Raw genomic sequence first — 20,367 nt, 5'->3', positions numbered from 1 at the left:
CCCAGGTCAGAACCCCTCCTGCACCAAACCCCCTCCCAGACCCTCCACCCCCTCCTACACCCCAACCCCTGCCCCAGGTCAGAACCCCTCCTGCACCCCAGCTCCTTCCCAGAAAACAACTAATATAACAGCTGTTCTAAGGTAAGGAGTCGGCTATTTTGAATTAACTTAACTATATTCTATGTGTTTTAAGACTAAACTGGCTTTATGGTCATTAAAAGGCAGGTTCAGCACAGCGTTAATAGCCTGGATGCCAGAATTGTGATAATTTTGTTTTAAATTAGGAGAAAGACGTGTATCCAGGTGCCCCACAAAATCTAAGAGCCCCAGGCCCACAGGAGAGTTCATCCAGCCCTGCTCCTAGCTGGCAAAGCTCTGCCAGCCAACCGCTGGACTGGAGACCAGGCCATAGACTCAAGGAAATGCAGGGCTGAAAGGGATCTACTCCCATCCCCCAGCGCTGAGGCAGGATGAACTATACTGAGGCCTTATCTGACTGGTGCCAGAGTATCCACGCAGGGGCTGGCAGGGGTTTAACGGAACAGGTTTAAATTCACACCTGTAACTAATCTGGTTCGACTCTGTGTGGACAAGACCCCAGGAGGGTCCTGAGGCTTGGTGAGAACAGAGCCTCTTTGTGCAGGGCCGTGGTTTGCACCCAAGAGCTGAGGCCCCCTCTGGCTGGTGTGTTCTGGAGTCAGATCATCTCTGGCACGTGCACACACGGCCCTCACACCTGTGTCTCTTCAGTGCCCTGCATGCTGGCTGCTTATTGGCTGCTCTTTGTGGGCTGGCGCCTGGCGCTGCCGTCTGCCCCGGTGCCAAGCAGCCGGGTTATGCTCCTCAGGCTGAACTGGGGCACTGTGCCCTTCCTGTGCAGCGAGGTGGCGGCGGGAGGGGTGGGGCAGTGGGGAATCGCGACTCAGGCCTTGACTACGCACCCAAGTTGGCCTGGTGGAACTAGAATGTACAGGCCCCCTCCCACCCTGTGAGGGCGCACTATCCTGAGATAAAGGCACTTCTCCTGGGATAGCCAGACCGGCAGGATGGGGAATGAGCTATGCAGGGGCTGGGCACCGTTATTCCAGCGGAACTGCGGCCACGCTAGGGGTTGTACCAGTATAACTATAAGGCGCATGGGGATCATATCCACAACGGACACAGTTACACAGTTACACCAGTACGAGCACACCTCCCTGGCCATTGCATGACCCTCCGCTGGCTGCTTTTCAGCAAGCCCAGTGTATCTGTTAAATAAGACGTGAGTGGCCAGGGGCCGTGTGCTATTGCCGAGGGGCAGCCAGACTTCAGGGGAAAGGGAGAATTAAAAAGTGGTGTCTGCTTCCCCTGCTGAGCTCCGTCAGCAGGGCCCCTCTGCACACAGCAGGGCAGGACGGGCCGGCCCCCTTTGCCAGTGCAGACAGCAGGCTACTTTGGGACGGCCAGGACAGCCAAACCCCGGCTCTTTCGGGCTTTGCATTGGAAAGGAAACTGCCAGCCAGTAACTCTTCACGCCTGCACGGGACAGTGGATGGGACTTGATGTTTGTTTGGGCTGCAGCTTTGAGCAAACCAAGCCGGGGGTTGGTTGTTAGGGAACACTTCTACTGCAGTAGCACAGAGGGGTTGGCCAGCTAAATCCCACCATACTGGGGGCTGCGTATCCGGAGCACGTGGCAGTCCCCACCCAAGGAGCTCACAACAGGTGGATGAGACAGACCAGGGCGAGGTGACACACACTGGGATCACTATTCTAGCCAGTCAGGAGCAGTGATCACAACACCCCGCCTGCCTGGCCAGGTTGCGGGCAGAGCTGGAAGACTCCTGCTGCAGAGACGGCTTAGAGATGCAACTAAATACAGGGGGAGACCTCAGTGCAGAGCCAGGGCTTAGTCGGAGGGAGTCCAGAGCAAAGGATCCGCCCCTAGAAGCCAGGCATCTTTCCCTCAGGACCTGTGAGCACCGAAGACAAGGGCTGAGCCTGGGGGGAGGGATCGCTCAGTGGTTTGAGCATTGGCCTGCTAAACCCAGGGTAATGAGCTCAATCCTTGCAGGGGCCACTTAGGGATCTGGGGCAAAAATCTGTCTGGGGATTGGTCCTGCTCTGAGCAGGGGGTTGGACTAGATACCACCTAAGGTCCCTTCCAACCCTGAGATTCTATGATTCTATGTGGTCTGAGTCAATGGGAATTTGGGGTGCCCAAGGCAGGGGCAGCTCTAGGTATTTTGCCGCCCCAAGCACGGCAGGCAGGCTGCCTTCGGTGGTGCGCCTGCGGGAGGGCCCCGGTCCCGCGGATTCGGCGGCGCGCCTGCGGGAGGGCCCCGGTCCCGCGGATTCGGCGGCGCGCCTGCGGGAGGCCCCGGGTCCCGCGGATTCGGCGGCGCGCCTGTGGGAGGCCCCGGGTCCCGCGGATTCGGCGGCGCGCCTGTGGGAGGCCCCCGGTCCCGCGGATTCGGGGGCGCCTGTGGGAGGCCCCCGGTCCCGCAGATTTGGCGGTGCGCCTGCGGGAGGCCCCCGGTCCCGCGGATTCGGCGGCGCGCCTGTGGGAGGCCCCCGGTCCCGCGGATTCGGCGGCGCGCCTGTGGGAGGCCCCCGGTCCCGCGGATTCGGCGGCGCGCCTGTGGGAGGCCCCCGGTCCCGCGGATTCAGCGGCGCACCTGTGGGAGGCCCACCGAAGCCGCGGTACCAGCGGACCCTCCTGCCTGGCGCCCGACAGCGCCCCCTATGGCTTCGCGCCCCAGGCACGCGCTTGGCCTGCTGGGGCCTGGAGCCGCTCCTGGCCCAAGGAGCAGAGACCTGAGCTGTAAAATTGCACAGAAGTGTGCCACACATGCAACACATGTGCATGTCTCAGCCCAGCCCACTGGTGCCTGATCGCTGTTGTGCCATGGGAAGAAACTGCCCTTCTCCCCTCTGGCCCCTCTGGAGGCCTGTCCCATCGGGGGCTGCATGGCGCCTGCTTTACCCCAGTAACTCCCGCCCTGCTGCTTTCAGCTGAAGACCCGCGACGGTTCCGAGTTCTTGATCCAGCACGACTCTGAGCCCATTGTGGCCACGTGGCAGAAGACAATCGCCGACAACATCAGCAGGCTGGTGAGAGGGGCTTCCCTGGGCGTTTTGGTAGCGCTTTCCCCAGGCCCTGGCCCTGGCGGGAGCCTGAACCCAGAACCTCTGGGCCCCCATCCTCAGCACTGCCGCTGGCCCTACCCTGACCCCCTTCTCCAGCCCACTCCCTTCTATGCCCATCTTCTGCTCAGCTCTGTCCCCTCCGGGAGGTTTCGTCTTAGGGTCTGGCATCGGCATCCTGGGACCAGCTTTCTCACGAGGTTTCCAGCACTTGGGCTGCTGTAAACACCCTGCCAGCTGCTGTCCCCCTGGGAACGCAGCACGGCGGGATTGGTTTCTTTCTTACCCCAACCTCAAAGAAATTTGAATTTTGAGCAAAGTTTCAGGTTGGCTCCTGTTGCGGTTGCATCCTCTGCACTGCAGTAGCCCCTAGGCCCCGGACCCCAGCGCGCCAGGTGCTGCACAAACACAGAACAAAAGCCCGTCCCTGCTCCAAAGAGCTGACAGTCCGAGGATCTGTTCTGTCCAGACTGATTTGTGGCCCATCACTTGTGTGTGGGGGTGGGGGGGAATTTTTCCATTATCCGCTGTCTCCCTCCCAACCTCCTCAGCCGTGTCTAGCAGGCTCCGGGAAAGCACCGCGCCTCCCACGCCTCTGAGCCCTTCGGGGCCTTGATGGGACGGAAGCGATCTGATGCCATGTCTCCCTCAGTCCACAGACCTTCCTGCTCACGACGAGAACGGCAATGTTGGGGACTTTGGAGCCAAGGAGAGACTGGGAAACAGCAAAGATGAAGACAAAAAGAATCCAGGTGAGTGGGTGAGATCTGAGCAGGGCCGGCTCCAGGCACCAGCCGAGCAAGCTGGTGCTTGGGGCGGCAGATTCCAAGGGGCGGCTTCCGCCCAAACCCTTTTTGTGCTTCGCTGCTTCCGCTGCCCCTGCAGGTTTTTTTCTTTTTGGTTTGCTGCTCCTGCGCCCTGTAGGGGGCGGCGGCGCGGAGGAGGGGAGCTGCTGGGAGCGGTGCCAGGGCTGCAGCAAGCCCGGCACGCAGCCCGCGTCCTTCCCTGCCTGCCCCCCGGAGCCCTCCCAGCAGGCGGCGCGGGGAGGGGCCGCATGGCGAGCGCCCCGCTTAAGGAAGCCCTGGCTGCCCCCTTCTCTCCCCCCCCCTAGCTGGGGTGTGCACACCGCTGCCCGGGGGCTGCAGGGCTGGGAGTCCCCCTGCACCCGCGCTCCCGCCGCCCCGCAGGGATTTTTTTTCTTTTTGTTTTTTCTTCCCTTCGCTGTTCCGGCCGGCTGGCCAGCCGGCAGGTTTGTTTCACGCTCCCGCCCCCTTCACTGCTCCAGCCAACCGGCAGCTTTCCCGGAATTCCCCCCCCACCCCCTTTGCTGCTCCGGCCAACCGGCAGGTTTCCCGGAATTCCCCGCCCCACCCCCTTCGCTGTTCCGGCCGGCCAGCCGGCAGGTTTCACCCCGCCCCCTTCACTGCTCCAGCCAACCGGCAGCTTTCCTGGAATTCCCCACCGCACCCCCTTTGCTGCTCCGGCTGGCCGGCAGGTTGGTTTCCCGCCCCCCCCCCTTTGCTGCTCCGGCCGGCCGGCAGGTTGTCCCCCCCCCCCCTTTGCTGCTCCGGCTGGGTGGCAGGTTGTCCCCCCCCCCCCCCTTTGCTGCTCCGGCTGGCCGGCAGGTTGTTTTTTTTTGCTTGGGGCGGCAAAAAAGCCAGAGCCGGCCCTGGATCTGAGCAGGGCAGCCTGCTTGGGAACAGCCCAGGGGCCTGCTCTGGCGCAGCCTCCAGGCCGAGCCTGCCTGGGAGCTGCTGGCTGTGCTGCCGCGGAGCTCGTTGTCTGCTCAGCTCAGTCCAGGCAGAGCTGCATTAACGACCCAATGTCCCTGGCAAGGTGCAGCTGAGCAGCAGTGTCGCTGCGCTAGTAGCATGCAGCGAAGGCGGAGGGCCAGGTTCGGTGCTGGGACACAGCCCAGAAGGTGTGGGAGTGCTCACCACCTGGCGCCTGGGCCAAATGGCTCCTTGGGCAAGTTAGAGCAGCCTCTACGTAGAGCAGCCTTCCTGGGGTGACTCTGCAGCCCCTGATCTCTGGAACCCCACGTTCTATGGCTGTTCCCAACCCCCGCTTGCCCAGGCCTTGCAGTGGGGCAGTGCAGGGTGGTTGTAACTTGGAAAATTCTCCCCCTGCCTTGGAGACTTGCGTACAGCCCATATGTACTGCCAGAGCAGGCTGCAGCATCGGCCCCGTGCTGCATTGCAGGGCCAGCTGGCTGAAGGGCACAGATGGCAACACGAATGCGAGCTGGGTCCCCCACCTCCTCTGGCTGGTGTGCTCAAGGGCATGTCCTGGCATGGGAGCGGGACGAGGATGGGTTCAGTAGGCAGGGATGGTGCTGGCACCTGGCAGCACCAGCCTTGGGGTGGTAACATCCCCACAACAGGACTCTCTCTACCATGGAGTTTTCTTTCTGGTATAAAGCAAAGAGGGGCAGTGCAGCTGGTCACCCAGGCAGACTGAGACCAGAGTGGGGAGCTGGCAGGGACAGCACCAGCCTCTTTCCAGTGGGGCGGGGGGTGAGGTGGACTAGACAGAAAACTAGGGAGGCTGTGCAGAACTGCAGAAGTAAGGGTGGCAATGCCATACCGTGCCACCCTTCGCACTGGGAGGGGACCTACGGGGAAGGCTAAGCCACATTTTGGGGTGGCTGTAGTCCCCCCAGCACTGCCTCTGGGAGCTGGTCAGCTGTGATGGCCACGGGGTGGCGATGCAGTAGGATGGCGCTAGTTAGGGGTGGGGGGAGGCCGCAAGAGGCAGTGAATGGGGGGTGATGGACAAGTCCATTTGCCAGGAGTTTGTCTCCCCCAGCAGGCAGGTGGGCAGAGAGAGAGAAGCCCACGTGTGGCACCTGCAGCTGGCAGGGACATGCCCTTGGGGCCCCACCCCTGTTCATGGGACTCAGGTCCCCAATTGACAAGGGCAGGAACAGGCCCATGTAGCAGGGCCTGGGTGTTCATCCTGAAGGGCTCTGAGATCCCTGCTGCAATCTCCTGCGTTCAAAACCGGGGGCACTTCAGCAGATGCTGTGCAGACGCCACAGAGCTGGACTGTGCGGGTGTGAAATCCCCTGCTCCTCGGCCCTTGGGGCGAGGGATCCAGCTTCCCCCAGAGGAGAGCAGGAAATAGGGGACACCCTCTTCTTCCCCTGCTGCTGCACCCGCTGCCCAGAAACTCTCAGCCACTCCCCAGCTCTCCCTGCCCGGGGGGCTGGGAGTGGAGGGGAAGTGCTCCTGCCGTCAGCTGTGCTACGTCCCATTTGGGGGCTGCGGGGGGAGATTCCTTGTCTGTGCCCAGAACGATGCCTGTCTCCTCCCTGCTGGGGCCTCTCCTGCTCTCGCGGTGAAACGCTCTCCCTTGTCTCCCGCAGCCTCCGGGCCGGCGGCCTGTAGCCTGGGCTCTGAGAGCGACACCAGCAAAGTTCGGAACAGGCTGCGAAAGCTCCTCCAGAAACGGCCCCCTCTGCAGTTCCTGCGGGAGCGAGGGTACATTAAAGGTACAGGCTGGGCGGGCGCTTTTGGGGATGCTTTCGGGGGCGGGTGCTTACGAGAAGAACAAACCCAAACCTTGCAGCCACAGGCAAAGCTTATCCCCCAGCACAGCTGTTTGGGGTCCCCAAACCGGCGATCCAGGGGGGCAAATCATCCTTATCCCCTGGCAGAGCCCCGAGTCACCTGCCTAAATGTCTGGGTTTGTCGGTTTGTTTTTCAGACCAAGTGTTTGGCTGCGCCTTGCAAGCGCTGTGCGAGCGGGAGCACCGCACGGTGCCGTGGTTTGTGCAGCAGTGCATCCAGACGGTGGAACACAGAGGTATCCTCTCCAAATCCTCCAGTAAAGACAGGGGGCCGAGAGAGCCCCTAGCCAGCCCCTTCCATGCTCCAGGCTCCCAGCCCTCGGGGAAGCACAGCCCCTTCTGCACTGAGTAACCAGCCCTGACTGCCCCATCTCTGGCACTGCGGCCCCTCCCAGCGTTAGCTGGTGCCTCAGGCCTAGATGGGCTACAAGAGGGGGCTGCAGGCTCGGGGGGGCGGGGGTTAGTTTCCCAAGAAGCATCCCACAAACTGACTAATGGAGCAGCTAATTGCTATTAGCATCTGGCTGCTGAGGCTTGGTTCAATCTGGGTTTGTAAAGCAAGCTGTTGGGTGTGTCTGCATGTACCCTCCAACCTTAAAAAGTAGCCCTGGGAGAAGCAGAACAGAGAGCAGCACAGCAGTTTCTAAACTGCTTTTCTTGACTCTCTCTTTCGAATCTGCGTGGCCCTGCTCCCCTCTCGGTTTCTGCCGCAGCCGCTGCAGACCTGGACCTGCCCTGCTGCATCCCAATGCATTGCTCCCTCCCCCAAGGCAGGCTGCAAGTGGAGCCGTGTCTGGGGCACGGAGGGCCCCTGCTTCTCGAGTACCCCACTGCATTCCGCTTTGTACAGAGCTTGGGGTCACACTTCCCAGTGTTTAGCACCTGCAGCCTGGGCCAGGTTGGGTGCTAAGCACCCCTGGAAATGCAGCAGTAGGCATCAGCACCCAGGCCGCTGAGCACTTGTGCAAATCTGTCACATCCTTTTGAGAATGTGGGCCCTCCTAGCGCCTATGGGCATGACGCGCTCTTCACACTGGGCTTGCTGTATGTGTGAATCTCTGTCGCAGCGTCTCTCCAGCTCCTTGTTGGCATATTCCCGTTGTCCAGCTGCGGGGTGACTAACTGGTAGTTTTGGTCCCTGGTCTAATAGGTTTGGACATTGATGGACTTTATCGAATAAGTGGAAATCTGGCAACTATACAGAAACTGCGCTACAAAGTGGACCACGGTAGGCCTGCTTTCAGTGGGTTAGCTGTAGCTTTTTTACCATCTAATATCTTTAAATAAAACAAGCCTTTGACTTTTTAAAATCTTTTTCTAATTTAGAAAGGTGAGAAGATACAGAATCAGGTAAACTGGTGATGCTTTGAGAACCTGTTGGTCATTTGTCACCAGAATAGCGTGTCCCCAAGGTAAAAAGGATGTTGAAAAATTGGAGAGAGTTCAGAGAAGAGTTACAAGGATCATTCGAGAACAGCTGGTTGGAAGTTTTCCAATGAAACGGGAGAGTCCCTGGAGATCTCTCTTCCAGTTCACTTTTTCTAAAATGAAAACATTCATTTCCCTTTCATGGAAACTGAAAATTCGAGTTTTCATTCCAGGTTGGAATTAACTTTAAAAAAAAGGGTCAGAATTTCCCACCGAACAGAAATTCGAAGTTTTAACAGCTCTAGATTCAAAATCTGGAAACCTGCCTCATGGAGAGAGCTTCTTTAGCCTCTCTAACTAGCTTATGAAAAAGAAGGCTAAGAGAGGATTTTTTACTCCCAGCCTCCAAGGGCCGGCTCCCATTTAGACACCACAAGACATGGTCCCATTTTAGAAGAGCTCTGCACATTGAGCTTCTCCCAAAAGGAGTGAAAGTTTCTGAGAGCCAAAGGCTCTTTAATCCTGCAGACAAAAGTACAGCAAGGTTCAGTGGGTGGAAGCTGAAGATAGAAAACCCCAACTGGAAACTGGGTGCCCATTGGTAACGGCAAAGGTAAATAAGCATTGGAACAACTGCCCTAAGGGTGCGATGGGTTCCTCCTCGCTTGGAGTGCTAAGGGCTGGCGTTTCTCTCTCTCTCTTGCTCAACGAGAAGTTAACAGGCTCAATGCAGGAATCTCTGAGGCTTTCTGATCGTGTTACACAGGAGATCAGACTAGATCTTCATGGTCTCTTCTAGTCTTAAACATCTGTGGCTGAGATCCTGTGCCCATTGAAGCCAATGGGAGTTTTGTCATTGACTTCAGTGAGGGCAGGATTTTGCCCTATGAGTCTCTGTTGGTTGTAAGAACTGCCAAGTAGAATGTGGGATAGAATCTGGGCCCCACACCTCAAAGCCTGTGTTCTGTTTGAACACACAAAGTGAGCCAGTCTCCACAGGGGGCTCTTGGTGATCTCCCAGCAGTTTCCTGCCAACTGGATACTAAAGGGTTTTGCCAGACTAATATGGGAGAAGCAGCTTGTTCCTGCTCTGTCCCCTTTTCTCTTCCCTCCCTCTTAGCGGCCCAAGGGTTGTCATTGGAGGGGGAGGGAGGTGGCCCTTAGCTGTCTCTTAGCAGAGCAGACGCACCTCATGAGCACTGTGGAACCAACGGGACCCTCCTTCAGTTGGGTTTGTAAGAACTGGGGGAGAAATCAGTGTCAGGTATTGCAGCAGTGATGGTAGCAGTAGCATCTCCCTGGCTCTGTTCATCCGGAGGGGAGCCGTGGATTGCAACAGCGCCGACTGCACTAGGTGCTGCACAAACACAGAATGAGGCACTTTTTAGATACTTTGCCCACAACACCTACTGGGATCACTTAAGCTATCATTGAATTGCAGCCACCTCTGGGGTAGAATTTGGTCACTTGCTTAGTTGTACTACTGCCCAACAGTTATGGGGCAGGAAGTGAAGAAGAAATTATCCAACTGAAACTCCATGAGGAATTTAAAGAGACAGTGTGATTACAGGAGTTAGCGATCCCTGTTAACTCTATTCCTCCTATCGAAAGAGCTGTGGGGCTAACACATGGTGGGAAGATTGGTTTTATATCTCACTTGAAAAATGTAGCACTTCCGTAGCACAGCACCCTTAACACACACTGGCTCAGGGTGTGTCTACGCTGCAATCCAAGGTGTGAGTGCAACACTGGTAGACATAACTGTGCTCGCACAGCTAAGTACAGCCATGTAGATACGGTGGCACAGGCTGTCTAAGCAGACTGGGGACCCTATGTACGGATTCACATTGCTAGTCTCTGCTGAAGCCTGTGCCATCGTGGTCACACTGATGTTTTTAGCCATGCTAGTGCAGGTAAAGCTGGAGTGTGTACGTTTACACGTGCAGCAATAGCACCTCAGATGCAGTGTAGACGCACCCTCCGAGGGAAGTCGGCCTGCTAATGGATCACCAACATCCCTGGAGTTTCTCTAGAGATCTCCTGTCCGAGTGCTGAGCATACCCAGCCTGGCTTCGTTTGAGAGCTGATGAGGTTGCAGGCAGTAAATTGTACATTTAATCCTCCTCTGTTGTTAAACGCTGTGAGGTCTCCAGTGATGCAGAGACAACTTCCAGGAAATGGGTTCCACCAGGGAGGGCCAGCATTCTACTCCTGTTTGGATTCACAGAGATTAAGGCCAAAAGGGGCCATTCATCCAGGCTGACCCCCTGCTAGCACAGGCCAGACACCCTCGCCCCATCACCCCATGTTGAGCCCAGTAACTTGTGTGTGGCTAAAGCATCTTCCAATCTGAAGCTGCGGACTTCAAGACTCTCCCCCTTCCTTCAGTAGCTTGATCCAATGGCTAAGCCCCTCACTGGTAGAAATGTGTATCTGACACTTCCTTCCCCCTTTGGACTACCGAAGAACACACTCACCTCTGTGCCCTCAGCTTGCACACGTGTGTGCACATCAGGGCCCAGGACTGCCTGACTTGACATAGATCCATGCATGGCATGGAGCAAGCCCCTCCCACCCCAGTATCAGACACTGGCTAACCTACCTGCCTCCTTCCCGCAGATGAACAGATGGACCTGGATGATGGCCGGTGGGAGGATGTCCACGTCATCACGGGGGCTTTGAAGCTCTTCTTTCGGGAGCTGCCAGAGCCGCTCTTCCCATTCAGCTACTTTGACAAATTCATCAATGCGATAAGTAAGGGACAAGAGAAGCCACGGCCTGTCTGACACCTGCAGTGTGGGTGGTGGCCAATCCTCTACCCAGCAGAGCCGTGCTCATTTGGATTTCCTGAGCCCCTTCACTCCACAGTTCAGCCCTAAAGCCGGGCCCCATCTCCCCAGCCAAGACACAAGAGCAGACTCTGAAGGGATCTCTCCTATTATCATTAAGGGTACAGTTATGCTGTGGCTGGGAGGTGTGATGTCCAGTGTGAGTAGGTAGACACGCACTAGCTCTCTGCGAGCTAGCACCTAAAAATAGCAGCATGGACACAGAAGCATGAGTGGCAGCTCGGGCTAGCACTCCCGATGGCTCCATGTATAGTTGGCAGCCGGTATCAAGCGGAGTGCCCCAAGGGTCGGTCCTGGGGCCGGTTTTGTTCAATATCTTCATTAACGATCTGGAGGATGGTGTGGACTGCACCCTCAGCAAGTTTGCAGATGACACTAAACTGGGAGGAGTGGTAGATACGCTGGAGGGTAGGGATAGGATACAGAGGGACCCAGACAAAATAGAGGATTGGGTCAAAATAAATCTGATGAGGTTCAACAAGGACAAGTGCAGAGTCCTGCACTTAGGACGGAAGAATCCCATGCACTGCTACAGACTAGGGACCAAATGGCTAGGCAGCAGTTCTGCAGAAAAGGACCTAGGGGTTACAGTGGACGAGAAGCTGGATATGAGTCAACAGTGTGCCCTTGTTGCCAAGAAGGCTAATGGCATTTTGGGCTGTATAAGTAGGGGCATTGCCAGCAGATGAAGGGAAATTATCATTTCCCTCTATTCAGCATCTGGAGTACAGTGTCCAGATTTGGGCCCCACGCTACAAGAAGGATGTGGATAAATTGGAGAGAGTCCAGCGGAGGGCAACAAAAATGATTAGGGGGCTGGAGCACATGACTTATGAGGAGAGGCTGAGGGAACTGGGATTATTTAGTCTGCAGAAGAGAAGAATGAGGAGGGATTTGATAGCTGCTTTCAACTACCTGAAAGGGGGTTCCAAAGAGGATGGATCTAGACTGTTCTCAGTGGTAGCAGATGACAGAACAAGGAGTAATGGTCTTAAGTTGCAGTGCGGGAGGTATAGATTGGATTATTAGGAAAAGCTTTTTCACGAGGAGGGTGGTGAAGCACTGGAATGGGTTACCTAGGGAGGTGGTGGAATCTCCTTCCTTAGAGGTTTTTAAGGTCAGGCTTGACAAAGCCCTGGCTGGGATGATTTAGTTGGGTTTGGTCCTGCTCTGAGCAGGGGGTTGGACTAGAACCTCCTGAGGTCCCTTCCAACCCTAAGGTCTATGATTCTGTGATCTCCCCAGGTACATACATCGGCAGCTAGCCCGAGCCACTGCCTGTGCCAGCACAGCGAACCAGCTCTTTTTAGTGCGTGTGTGTACCTGAGCTGGGTGGGGAATTACACCTGCCCCGTGTAGACGCATGCTAAGACATCATGGGTTTTGACTGAGAATGCTGGTGCCCACTCAGCACAGACCGCCGTTCTGGACACTTGCCATTCTGAAAATGGCTCCGTATTGTGGAGCCATCCAACCAGCTCTGCTTTCACAGCTGAGCTGTGATTTGTTGAGGAGATGCATGAGAAGCACACGGAAGGTTAAAGCCCTCTGCAGTCTCTGTTTGAGGTACAAGCCCAGAGAGGTAGGCCTGGCTGGTTTGGACATGGGCCAACAGACCCAGCCTGGGTTCCGTGCCTGGTGCCAGAGCAGTGGGCTGAGAGTCCAGGCAAGGTTTGAACTGCTGTTCATGGGAGTAGCTTGGTACAGTCACAGCCTTTCATTGGCTGCATGGCAAACCCAGAGCCACACCACAGATAAATGATTTCTGGCCCACAGGCTGTCCTGGACCAGGATGTAGCACCAGCCAACTGGGTTCCCTGGGGGAAGATGTGATTTCTGTATCTAGCTACTTGTCAGACGGTCCCACGCCCCGTAATGTCTGAGCACAGCAAGGGCATGAGTGGATTTATCCTTGGAACTCTGAGAGGTGGTGGTGTCCCTGGGCAAATCACGTAGGGGCAGATCCTCACCCGGTGGGAATCGCTATAGCTCCAGCGATGTCAATGGAGCTGTGACAACTTGCACCAGCCCCACATCTCTCCTCGAGGTCACATGGCCAGTTGGTGGCAGAGCCAGGCGACAGCCAAGATCTCCTAAGTCCCAGTCCAGGGTCTCCCGCCCCTGCACTCTGACGCCCAGTCCTGATGAGGTGGAATGACCTGGTTTTCCATCTGGTTGTAGAAATACATGACCAGGCGAAGCGCAGCAGGTGCATCCGTGACCTGGTGTGTTTCCTACCTGAGGTCAACCGTGACACCATGAAGGTTCTCTTCCAACACCTCTGCCGGTGAGTTCTTGCCCTGGTACCCAGGTCTCTCTGTGTGCACGGATCTTCGTGCTTTGATCTGCACAGTCCCCAGCCATTCATGTAACTCTCCTCTACGTCTGAACACGGCCATCAGGAGCAAGGGAGGCCAGAGATCACTGCTCCTGCCTGAGCACTAATCCTGCAGGTCTGTGCCGCTTCCTTTCCCTTGACTCTCATTAGCAGTGTTATGAGGCGCTCGTCCCAGCCCGTGCCACCCTGTACCATGGTGCTGGACTGGAGTAGGGGAGAGAAGGCAGCATGGTGCTGATGGCTGTAGGGGCCTGGTGCTACCCTTGGCAGGTATATTGGGGCAGATCTTCCTGGGTACGGTGCAGTCTGAGGAAGCCAAATCTAGTGGCAGGGCCTTGGAAGGGGAGAAGGAAATTAAGCTACTGCTGGTTTCCTTTGTACCCATGTGCCTTTCCCTCCTAGTCTCCTTGGGGGGGAATTTTCACCCCTGGTCTTAGCCTTGGCTCCTGGAAGACCCTTCAAAACTCCCCTGGCCATGCCCCTTATAGGGTTCTTCCTCAGCTCAATTGTTGTGCTTGGAGCATCCTGTGGGACTCTGCAAACCGCTCCCACCCTTCTGGGTTTTAACAGCCTCTCCCGCTGCAGGATGCTCAGCCGGAGTTGGGTGGAAAGCGGGGGTGGGGTGGAGGGAGGAGGGATTTTACTTAAAGCAAAAACAAAAAAACAATTGTTGTAGTGAAATGTTCTGTGGAAAATGTTGATATTTTTCTTTTTCAGTGTAAATTTGAATGGCAAAAAATTATGTTCAAAACCCAAAATATTTTGTGCCTCATTGAGTTATAATTTATGTTCCCTTTCTCTTCTGTAGGTAGGGGTCTACTGAAATCATGGAGAAATCACACATTTTTCGCACGTTTGTCATGGCATAAATAGCAAATTTTACGGATGTGTTACACGTCTGCAAAATTTGCTATTTATGCCATGACCAACTCAAAAAATGTGATTTTCTCTGCAGCATTTCTCAAACTGGGAGTTCCAAACCAAAACCGGGTTGCAAGCCCATTTTAGGGGGGTTGTGGTATTGCCACCCTTGCTTCTGTGCTGCTGCTGGCGGTGATGCTGCCTTCAGAGATGGGAGCCCAGCCAGCAGCTGATGCTCTCTGGCCACCCAGCTCTTAAGGCAGCACACAATTAAGGGCGACAATAGCCTACCATGCCACCCTTACTTCTGCCTGTTGCTGGCAGTGGCACTGCCTATAGCGTAGGGTAAAAAGCACACAGAAGACCAGATTTCACAGGGAAGACCAGATTTCACAGGGAAGACCAGATTTCACAGTCCGTGATGCGATTTTCATGGCCACAAATTTGGTAGACTCCTGTCTATAGGCCAAGCTCCCTGGTTGGACTACATCTCCCACAATGCATTATGGTCTGCCCTCTTGAACAGAAGAGGCAGTACATCAGGGGAGTCTCTGGCTATGATGCATCATGGGAGTTGTAGTCTGGTTGAGGAGCCTAGTCACTGGAGGAGAATGGGGTCTTGAGGCAACCAAATTACAACTCCTATAGACATCGCAGCAGAATTTTTGAATTGAAATATTTGGGTTTTCGGGCATTCACTTTTCTGTGGAAAGCGACATGTCCTGTGAAAAAATTCATTTAGTCAAAAACCCGACTTCCCATCAGAGAAGAGTGGATGAGCCCTGGGATCACTGGGTTCCTTCCTTTGCTTGTTGAGCCCTGATCCCTTGGCACTGCCATGCTGTGCTGGATTCACGCCAGGCGTGGTTCTGGTCTCCGCCCATTCCTGTCAGGTGCAGCATTCATCAGAGTGAGAGACGCCCCTGGCAGTTCCCAATGACTGGCTGTCCTTCTCCCTCCAGCGTGATCGACTACAAGGAGCAGAACCGGATGTCTGTGCAAAGCGTGGCGATTGTGTTTGGGCCCACGCTCCTGAGACCAGAGACCGAGGAAGTAAACATGGCAATGCACATGGTCTTCCAAAACCAGATAGTGGAGCACATCTTAAATCAGTACAGCTACATCTTCCCAGACAGCTAAGCCTGGCGGCGAGCCAGAGCCAACAGTGAAAGCAAGGAGCAGAGTCCCTGGGCTGGACCGTGGCGGCTGCTAGTGTGTGATGCTGAATTGTCCCAGCCTGGACTACAGACAATGGTGGCGACAGTCCTTAATAAATTGGCAATGCTGACGCTGGACTGCAGCTGCCTGGGATGACTTTGTGCCATTGGCCACTGGAGCCATGTGACCAGTGCGCCTCCTTTAGAGATGGGAAAACAGAGTCAGAGAAAACAGGCACCAGATCGGTCATCCTGCAAAACACTCCTGCTCGCCAGGGTTGGTACCAGGCTGTTCCCCAGGAGAATGAACGGCCCCAGGGCCTCTGAGCTTTCAGCTGTCCAGCTGCTGAGAGGGGAGGGTCCTCCCTGGGGCTGTGCACTTTCACTTCGCTACAAGTGAAAGCAGCCCAGGCAGGAACTGGAGAGGGGCTGGACAACCTACCAGATAGTGAAGTGGGGACAGCACGAGCTGCCTGCACCACTGGAACTGCCAGCAAGAGCTGCGCCAGGGCCCCCCTCCCACTCAGCTCCCACCACCCTCTGGGCCCTGGTGCTGCAGCACCCACCTCTCTGTGCCCGTCTCAGCCAAAGCAGCCCCAGGGACCCCCGAGCAGAACAGCATGTTATGCACACCGCGCTGCCGCGCCTCCGCTGGGCTCCAGCCCAGGTGTCACGCCGCCTGCCTCCCTGCATGCCTGAGCACCTGCAGCCAGTGGGGGGTGACCCCTTCACGCCCCCGAGGTTGTTATAGTGCTGAGAAGCCGAGACACAGGTTTTCAAAAGAGCTCAGCTTCCAGGGAGAGCAGGAGCAGCCTCCCCCCCCCCCGCCCCGTGGGAGTGGCCGAGCACTCCCCTAAGTGCCTTGCTCCCCCCCCCGTTCCCCCGCACAGTGAGCAGCAGCGTAGACCCCCCCATTGAGCCCAGTCCCACTCCAGGGCCCTGTCACCCCCAGCCTAGGCTGTGTTACTGAGAGGGGAGTGGGCTCTGGTGCTAAGACAGCTTGGAGCCAGTGCATGCCAAGGAGGGGGCTGAAGTCAACCACCCCCCCCCTTGAAAACTCCCCTTTTGTAATTAAAAGGAGCCCTCCCCCCTCCCCTCGCAGCTCACTCTCCTCCCGGGAAACCGCTCCAGTTCTGCAGGCTCCTGCCCATGCCTGGGTGAGGGGCTTAGTTCAAAGGCCTCTGGGCGTCTGCAGAGGCCCTGGGCCGTGCATTTAAATGGCTCACTGGCTGTTTTAGGGCATTGCCTGGACCAGCCCTGGTCTCCCTGCAGGTCCTCAAGTCACAAGTCCCGTCAATGCCGTGTCTATTATTTGTGTTACAGTCGCGCCCTGTTCTACTAGGCCCTACACAAACACAGTGCAGGCAGGGCTAGTGGGGAAATGGCCGTTATTTTCTGTGAAACAAGTTCACAATGTGATGGATTTTTTTTGTCAAAATTTTGTTTCCATTGGAACCAAAACATAATTTATATGGTTGGGGGCTTTTTTGCACTTCTGCCCCCCAAAAACACAAAGGGGGGGGGGAACGACCCAACAAACACTGACAAGGTGGTGTTTTGGTTTGAATTAAACTGAATGAAAGATTTTTTTTTTATTTGAACTGAAGAGTTTTCATTGGCCAGCATCAGAGGATACCAGTTTTTTGAGTGTAAACGTGTGGATTGTTCAACAAGCTGCTTTTCATTGAGAAAACACTGTCACAATAATCTTCCACCCAGCTGCAATTCTCTGCCCCAAAACGCTCACAGTGTGACCAGAAAGAGAAACAAAGGGGATTTGCCCAAGGTCGTTGGCAGGGTCAGGACGAGAAGCCAGGTCTCCGGAGTAGCAGCCTGCATGGAAGGCGGAGAGAGGAGCCCAGGGTGCAGGAGGGAAGAGGTTGGGCGAGGCTCCCGAGAGTCAGTCTGCATGCACATGGCTGGAATGTCAGCTGCAGTTGCAGCAACTCAGCAACTAGTTCTCTTAAGAAAGAGCCCGTTTGATTTTAGAAACCGGGAGTCCTCTCCTGTTATTACCCAGCATGAGGGACATGAAACAGGATCTAGTAAAATGGCATTGAGGTGAGTGTCAGTAGCCATGGGTGCTATGCCCAGCCAATAGCAAAGTCACTTGTCCACTTTCTGCCCAAGGTCAGACTAGGTGATGATATTGATCCCTTCGGGCTGGACAATGCCTGACTCTCTCTGCAGGAATTGCCCCCTGGCTCAAGGGCAAAGGCCTTTCTTTGACAGTGGAGCTGCTGGTTCTCTTCCAAATGTCTGGTTTTGCATAGGAGTGAAATCTGGATTGCCCATTAGTTTGTCTGGCTGTTCCTGTGTTTAGCGTGGCTCCTAGTTTTACTGATTAGCCAGCCGGGGTTGAAACCTGGCCAAGTACATGGTGTGACGTGGAGGAGAGTTTCTTTGGAGAGCAGGAAGAGAGCATGAGAATACCAGCCAAGGGCAGGGTGACCCCCAAGACCCAGTCAAGCAATATGGCACTGCCAAATGACACCAGCATGCCCCCAACCCGCCTCCCCACCAACACACGCACAGAAGGAGTTTCTGTGATGCACATGGATGGGCCACAGCCCTCTGTTTCTTTAGATGGAGCCATGGCAGGGGGCGCTGTCTGTGTGGGGGGCAGTGTGGCTCAGCGGACAGGGTGGTGTAGTTCCAGCCCAGCTTGGCCATTGGCTGCTGTCTCATCTTGGGCAAATCACAGCACTGCTTTGTGCCTCAGTTTCTCCATCTATCAAATTGGGCTAATAATAAAGGGCAAGATTTTTAAAGGCATTTAGGCCCCCACATACCTTTAAAAGCCTGGCCCAAAACGCTTTGAAAGCTGCAGCCCAGCAGAAGGGAGAGAGCACAATGCTCTCAGTGCCCCGGCTGAGCGTGAGGCTTGCAGCAGCTGGTCAAAAAGCAAAGGGGAAAAAAATCCTGGAGAAAAGGTCAAATCCGTTTAGTTTCAGTTTGGGCATTTGATGTGTGTTGTGAATTTTTTTTTTTTATTGGCAATTTGTATTGAAATGTTTCATTGACTGGTGACCAGTTTTGAAATAAGGAAGCGTTTGGTCGGTTCAGCCCCAGGGTGGGCTTTCCCTCCCCTCGGCCTCACCACCCAAAACAAAGGGAAACGTCGGCGTTTAACAAAAATTCATTTTGGAAAATTTTCCTTTCAAAACCAGAAAACAAGCAAAGGAAAATTGTTGATTAAAAAAGTAAAAAGGTTCACGAAAAACATCCCTGTAGAACAAAGAGGCTGGTGATGGGGACACCTTTGCCAGCTGCACCCAGCAAAAGCCGTGAGGTGGGTGTTTTAAAAATACAATTTGCCAAGGGGAAGTAAGACTTTCCGAAGCTGTGTCTGGGCGGGCGGAGGGGCCGTGCACATCACATGATCTGCCAGTATTAGCAACCCAAGCGGGAAATCTGTACAGAACACTTTGCAAAAGCTGCCTCTCTTCATCCTATGTTATTAGCATGAGCACGTCTAAGCCACTCTTCCTCAGTGTGGTGCTCTGGGAGCATTCGCCCAGGCAGAGCACAGCCCATTCGCTGATATATCAGCCACATGAAGCAAGCACGTGGCCTGGGCTGCATCCTTAACATCAGTGTTAAATGCTAACTAGCTGAATTCAAGCATGGCTGTGACACATCCGGATACAGCGAGGCCGGCTTGCTGACTGCCCCCAGGCGTAAGGGCTGGTGCACGGGGAGAATGGGGCTGAGGGACGGGATCTGCCAGCGAATGCTGATCCAAATTACGTGGGGTCATTCATAGATTTAAAGGCCAGAAGAGCTCACTATGCTGGTCAGTCTGACCCCCCGCATAGCAGGGGCTGGAGAGCCTCTCCCAGGCCGTGCTGCAGCAAGCCCAGATGGTCAGGTTGCGCTAGAGAGCATTTTCCATCAGCCTCCTCTGAGGGCTCTGGAAATCAGGGCTGCCCAGAGCGGGGGGCAGGTGGGGCAATTTGCTCCAAGGAAGGCTCAGCTACACGGCGTTGCAGGGCCTTAGGAGGTCAGCTCCTGGCGGGGCCTCCCCTCTCTGCTCCCTCTGCCGCAGCTCGAGGGCTAAGCAGAGCGGGGCTCCGGCTGTATTTGCTGAGGCTGGGGGAGAGGCTGAGAACGTTAGCCCTGAGCTATGGGATGATGAGAAAGGGGCGGGGTGGGCAGAGGCCCAGGATTGCAGTGAGTGCTTGGCTGCTGTGGGCAGGGTCCCTGGCTGGAGCCTGGCGCAGTGGCAGGCCCGGGTCCCTGCACTGGTGAAGTGGTGTGAGCCCTGAGAAGGAGACAAGGTTCTTAACCCTTTACAGGTAAAGCAAGCCGAGAAGAGACCAAGAGGGATTTTATCGCTAACTGGCTGGCTGGGTGTCCACCAAAGGGCGCTATCCCCCCCCTTTAGTTATCACAGTTGCCATGGTAACAAGGCAGCTTGGTGAGGCGCTGGTAGCGTCGTGCAGCACCACGTCCGGCGCCTGGAGAGTGATCCGGGATGCTGGAATCAGCTCACCACGGGGCCGTGACGCTGTGAATATTGCTCAGTTACAGCAGAGGGAAAAGGCAAGCTGCAGCGAGTGGCTGTGGGAATTAGGGGTTAGGCTGCACCTCACATGGCTGGGCTGAAGTGACCAGCCATCCCGGTGCCGGATGCTGAACCCTGGCTGGGCTGTGCTGGGAGCATGGCCGGGTGCGCAGCGTCACACCGTGCCAGCTGGTGGCAGAAATGCAGTGACAGCCCAAAGCTACTTAGCTTTGCTACCGTTGCTGTTACTTCCCCTGACTGCTACCCACCCTGCACATGAGCTGCCTGAGCACTGATTGTCCGCTGCCTTGCAGCATGTGTGTCATTCGCCGCTGTGCAAAGTCAGAGCCAGGGTCTCTAAAGCACAGCTGGCCGGACCCAGGACCGGTCACGTGAGCGCAAGACATGGTCATAACGACATCCTGGGGAGCAGCAAGGTACCACAAACCAGCAGGGTGACACCAGTGTGGAAATGGAGTGTGCAGGCTGAGCGGGGAGCTTGTAAAAATGTTGGCAACAGCTAAAAAAAAAAAAAGACTAAATAAAGGAATTGAACTGCTTAGCCTGAAGACAATCATAGAATCATAGAA

At 55.7% G+C, this 20,367-nt stretch overlaps 1 protein-coding gene across 3 annotated transcripts in view; it reads left to right on the top strand.

Annotated features, from left to right (window-relative positions):
• The window catches only part of ARHGAP27 (Rho GTPase activating protein 27), an 88,975-nt gene extending 72,104 nt beyond the window's left edge, over positions 1-16,871 (top strand). For all 3 annotated transcript variants that reach the window (XM_044999721.1, XM_044999723.1, XM_044999722.1), the window contains 8 exons: positions 2,995-3,093; positions 3,779-3,878; positions 6,494-6,619; positions 6,835-6,933; positions 7,848-7,925; positions 10,685-10,819; positions 13,096-13,201; positions 15,076-16,871. In XM_044999721.1, the coding sequence (XP_044855656.1) occupies positions 2,995-3,093; positions 3,779-3,878; positions 6,494-6,619; positions 6,835-6,933; positions 7,848-7,925; positions 10,685-10,819; positions 13,096-13,201; positions 15,076-15,253 (921 nt within the window). In that variant the 3' untranslated portion in view covers positions 15,254-16,871. The remainder of the gene's footprint in view (positions 1-2,994; positions 3,094-3,778; positions 3,879-6,493; positions 6,620-6,834; positions 6,934-7,847; positions 7,926-10,684; positions 10,820-13,095; positions 13,202-15,075) is intronic.
• The last annotated feature ends 3,496 nt before the right edge of the window (positions 16,872-20,367 follow it).

This window comes from Mauremys mutica, chromosome 25 (genome assembly GCF_020497125.1).
Source record: "Mauremys mutica isolate MM-2020 ecotype Southern chromosome 25, ASM2049712v1, whole genome shotgun sequence".
In the NCBI taxonomy this organism is placed as follows: Eukaryota; Metazoa; Chordata; order Testudines; family Geoemydidae; genus Mauremys; species Mauremys mutica.
Note: the sequence above shows the minus strand (reverse complement) of the source record. Positions and strands in the feature narration are given on the sequence as shown.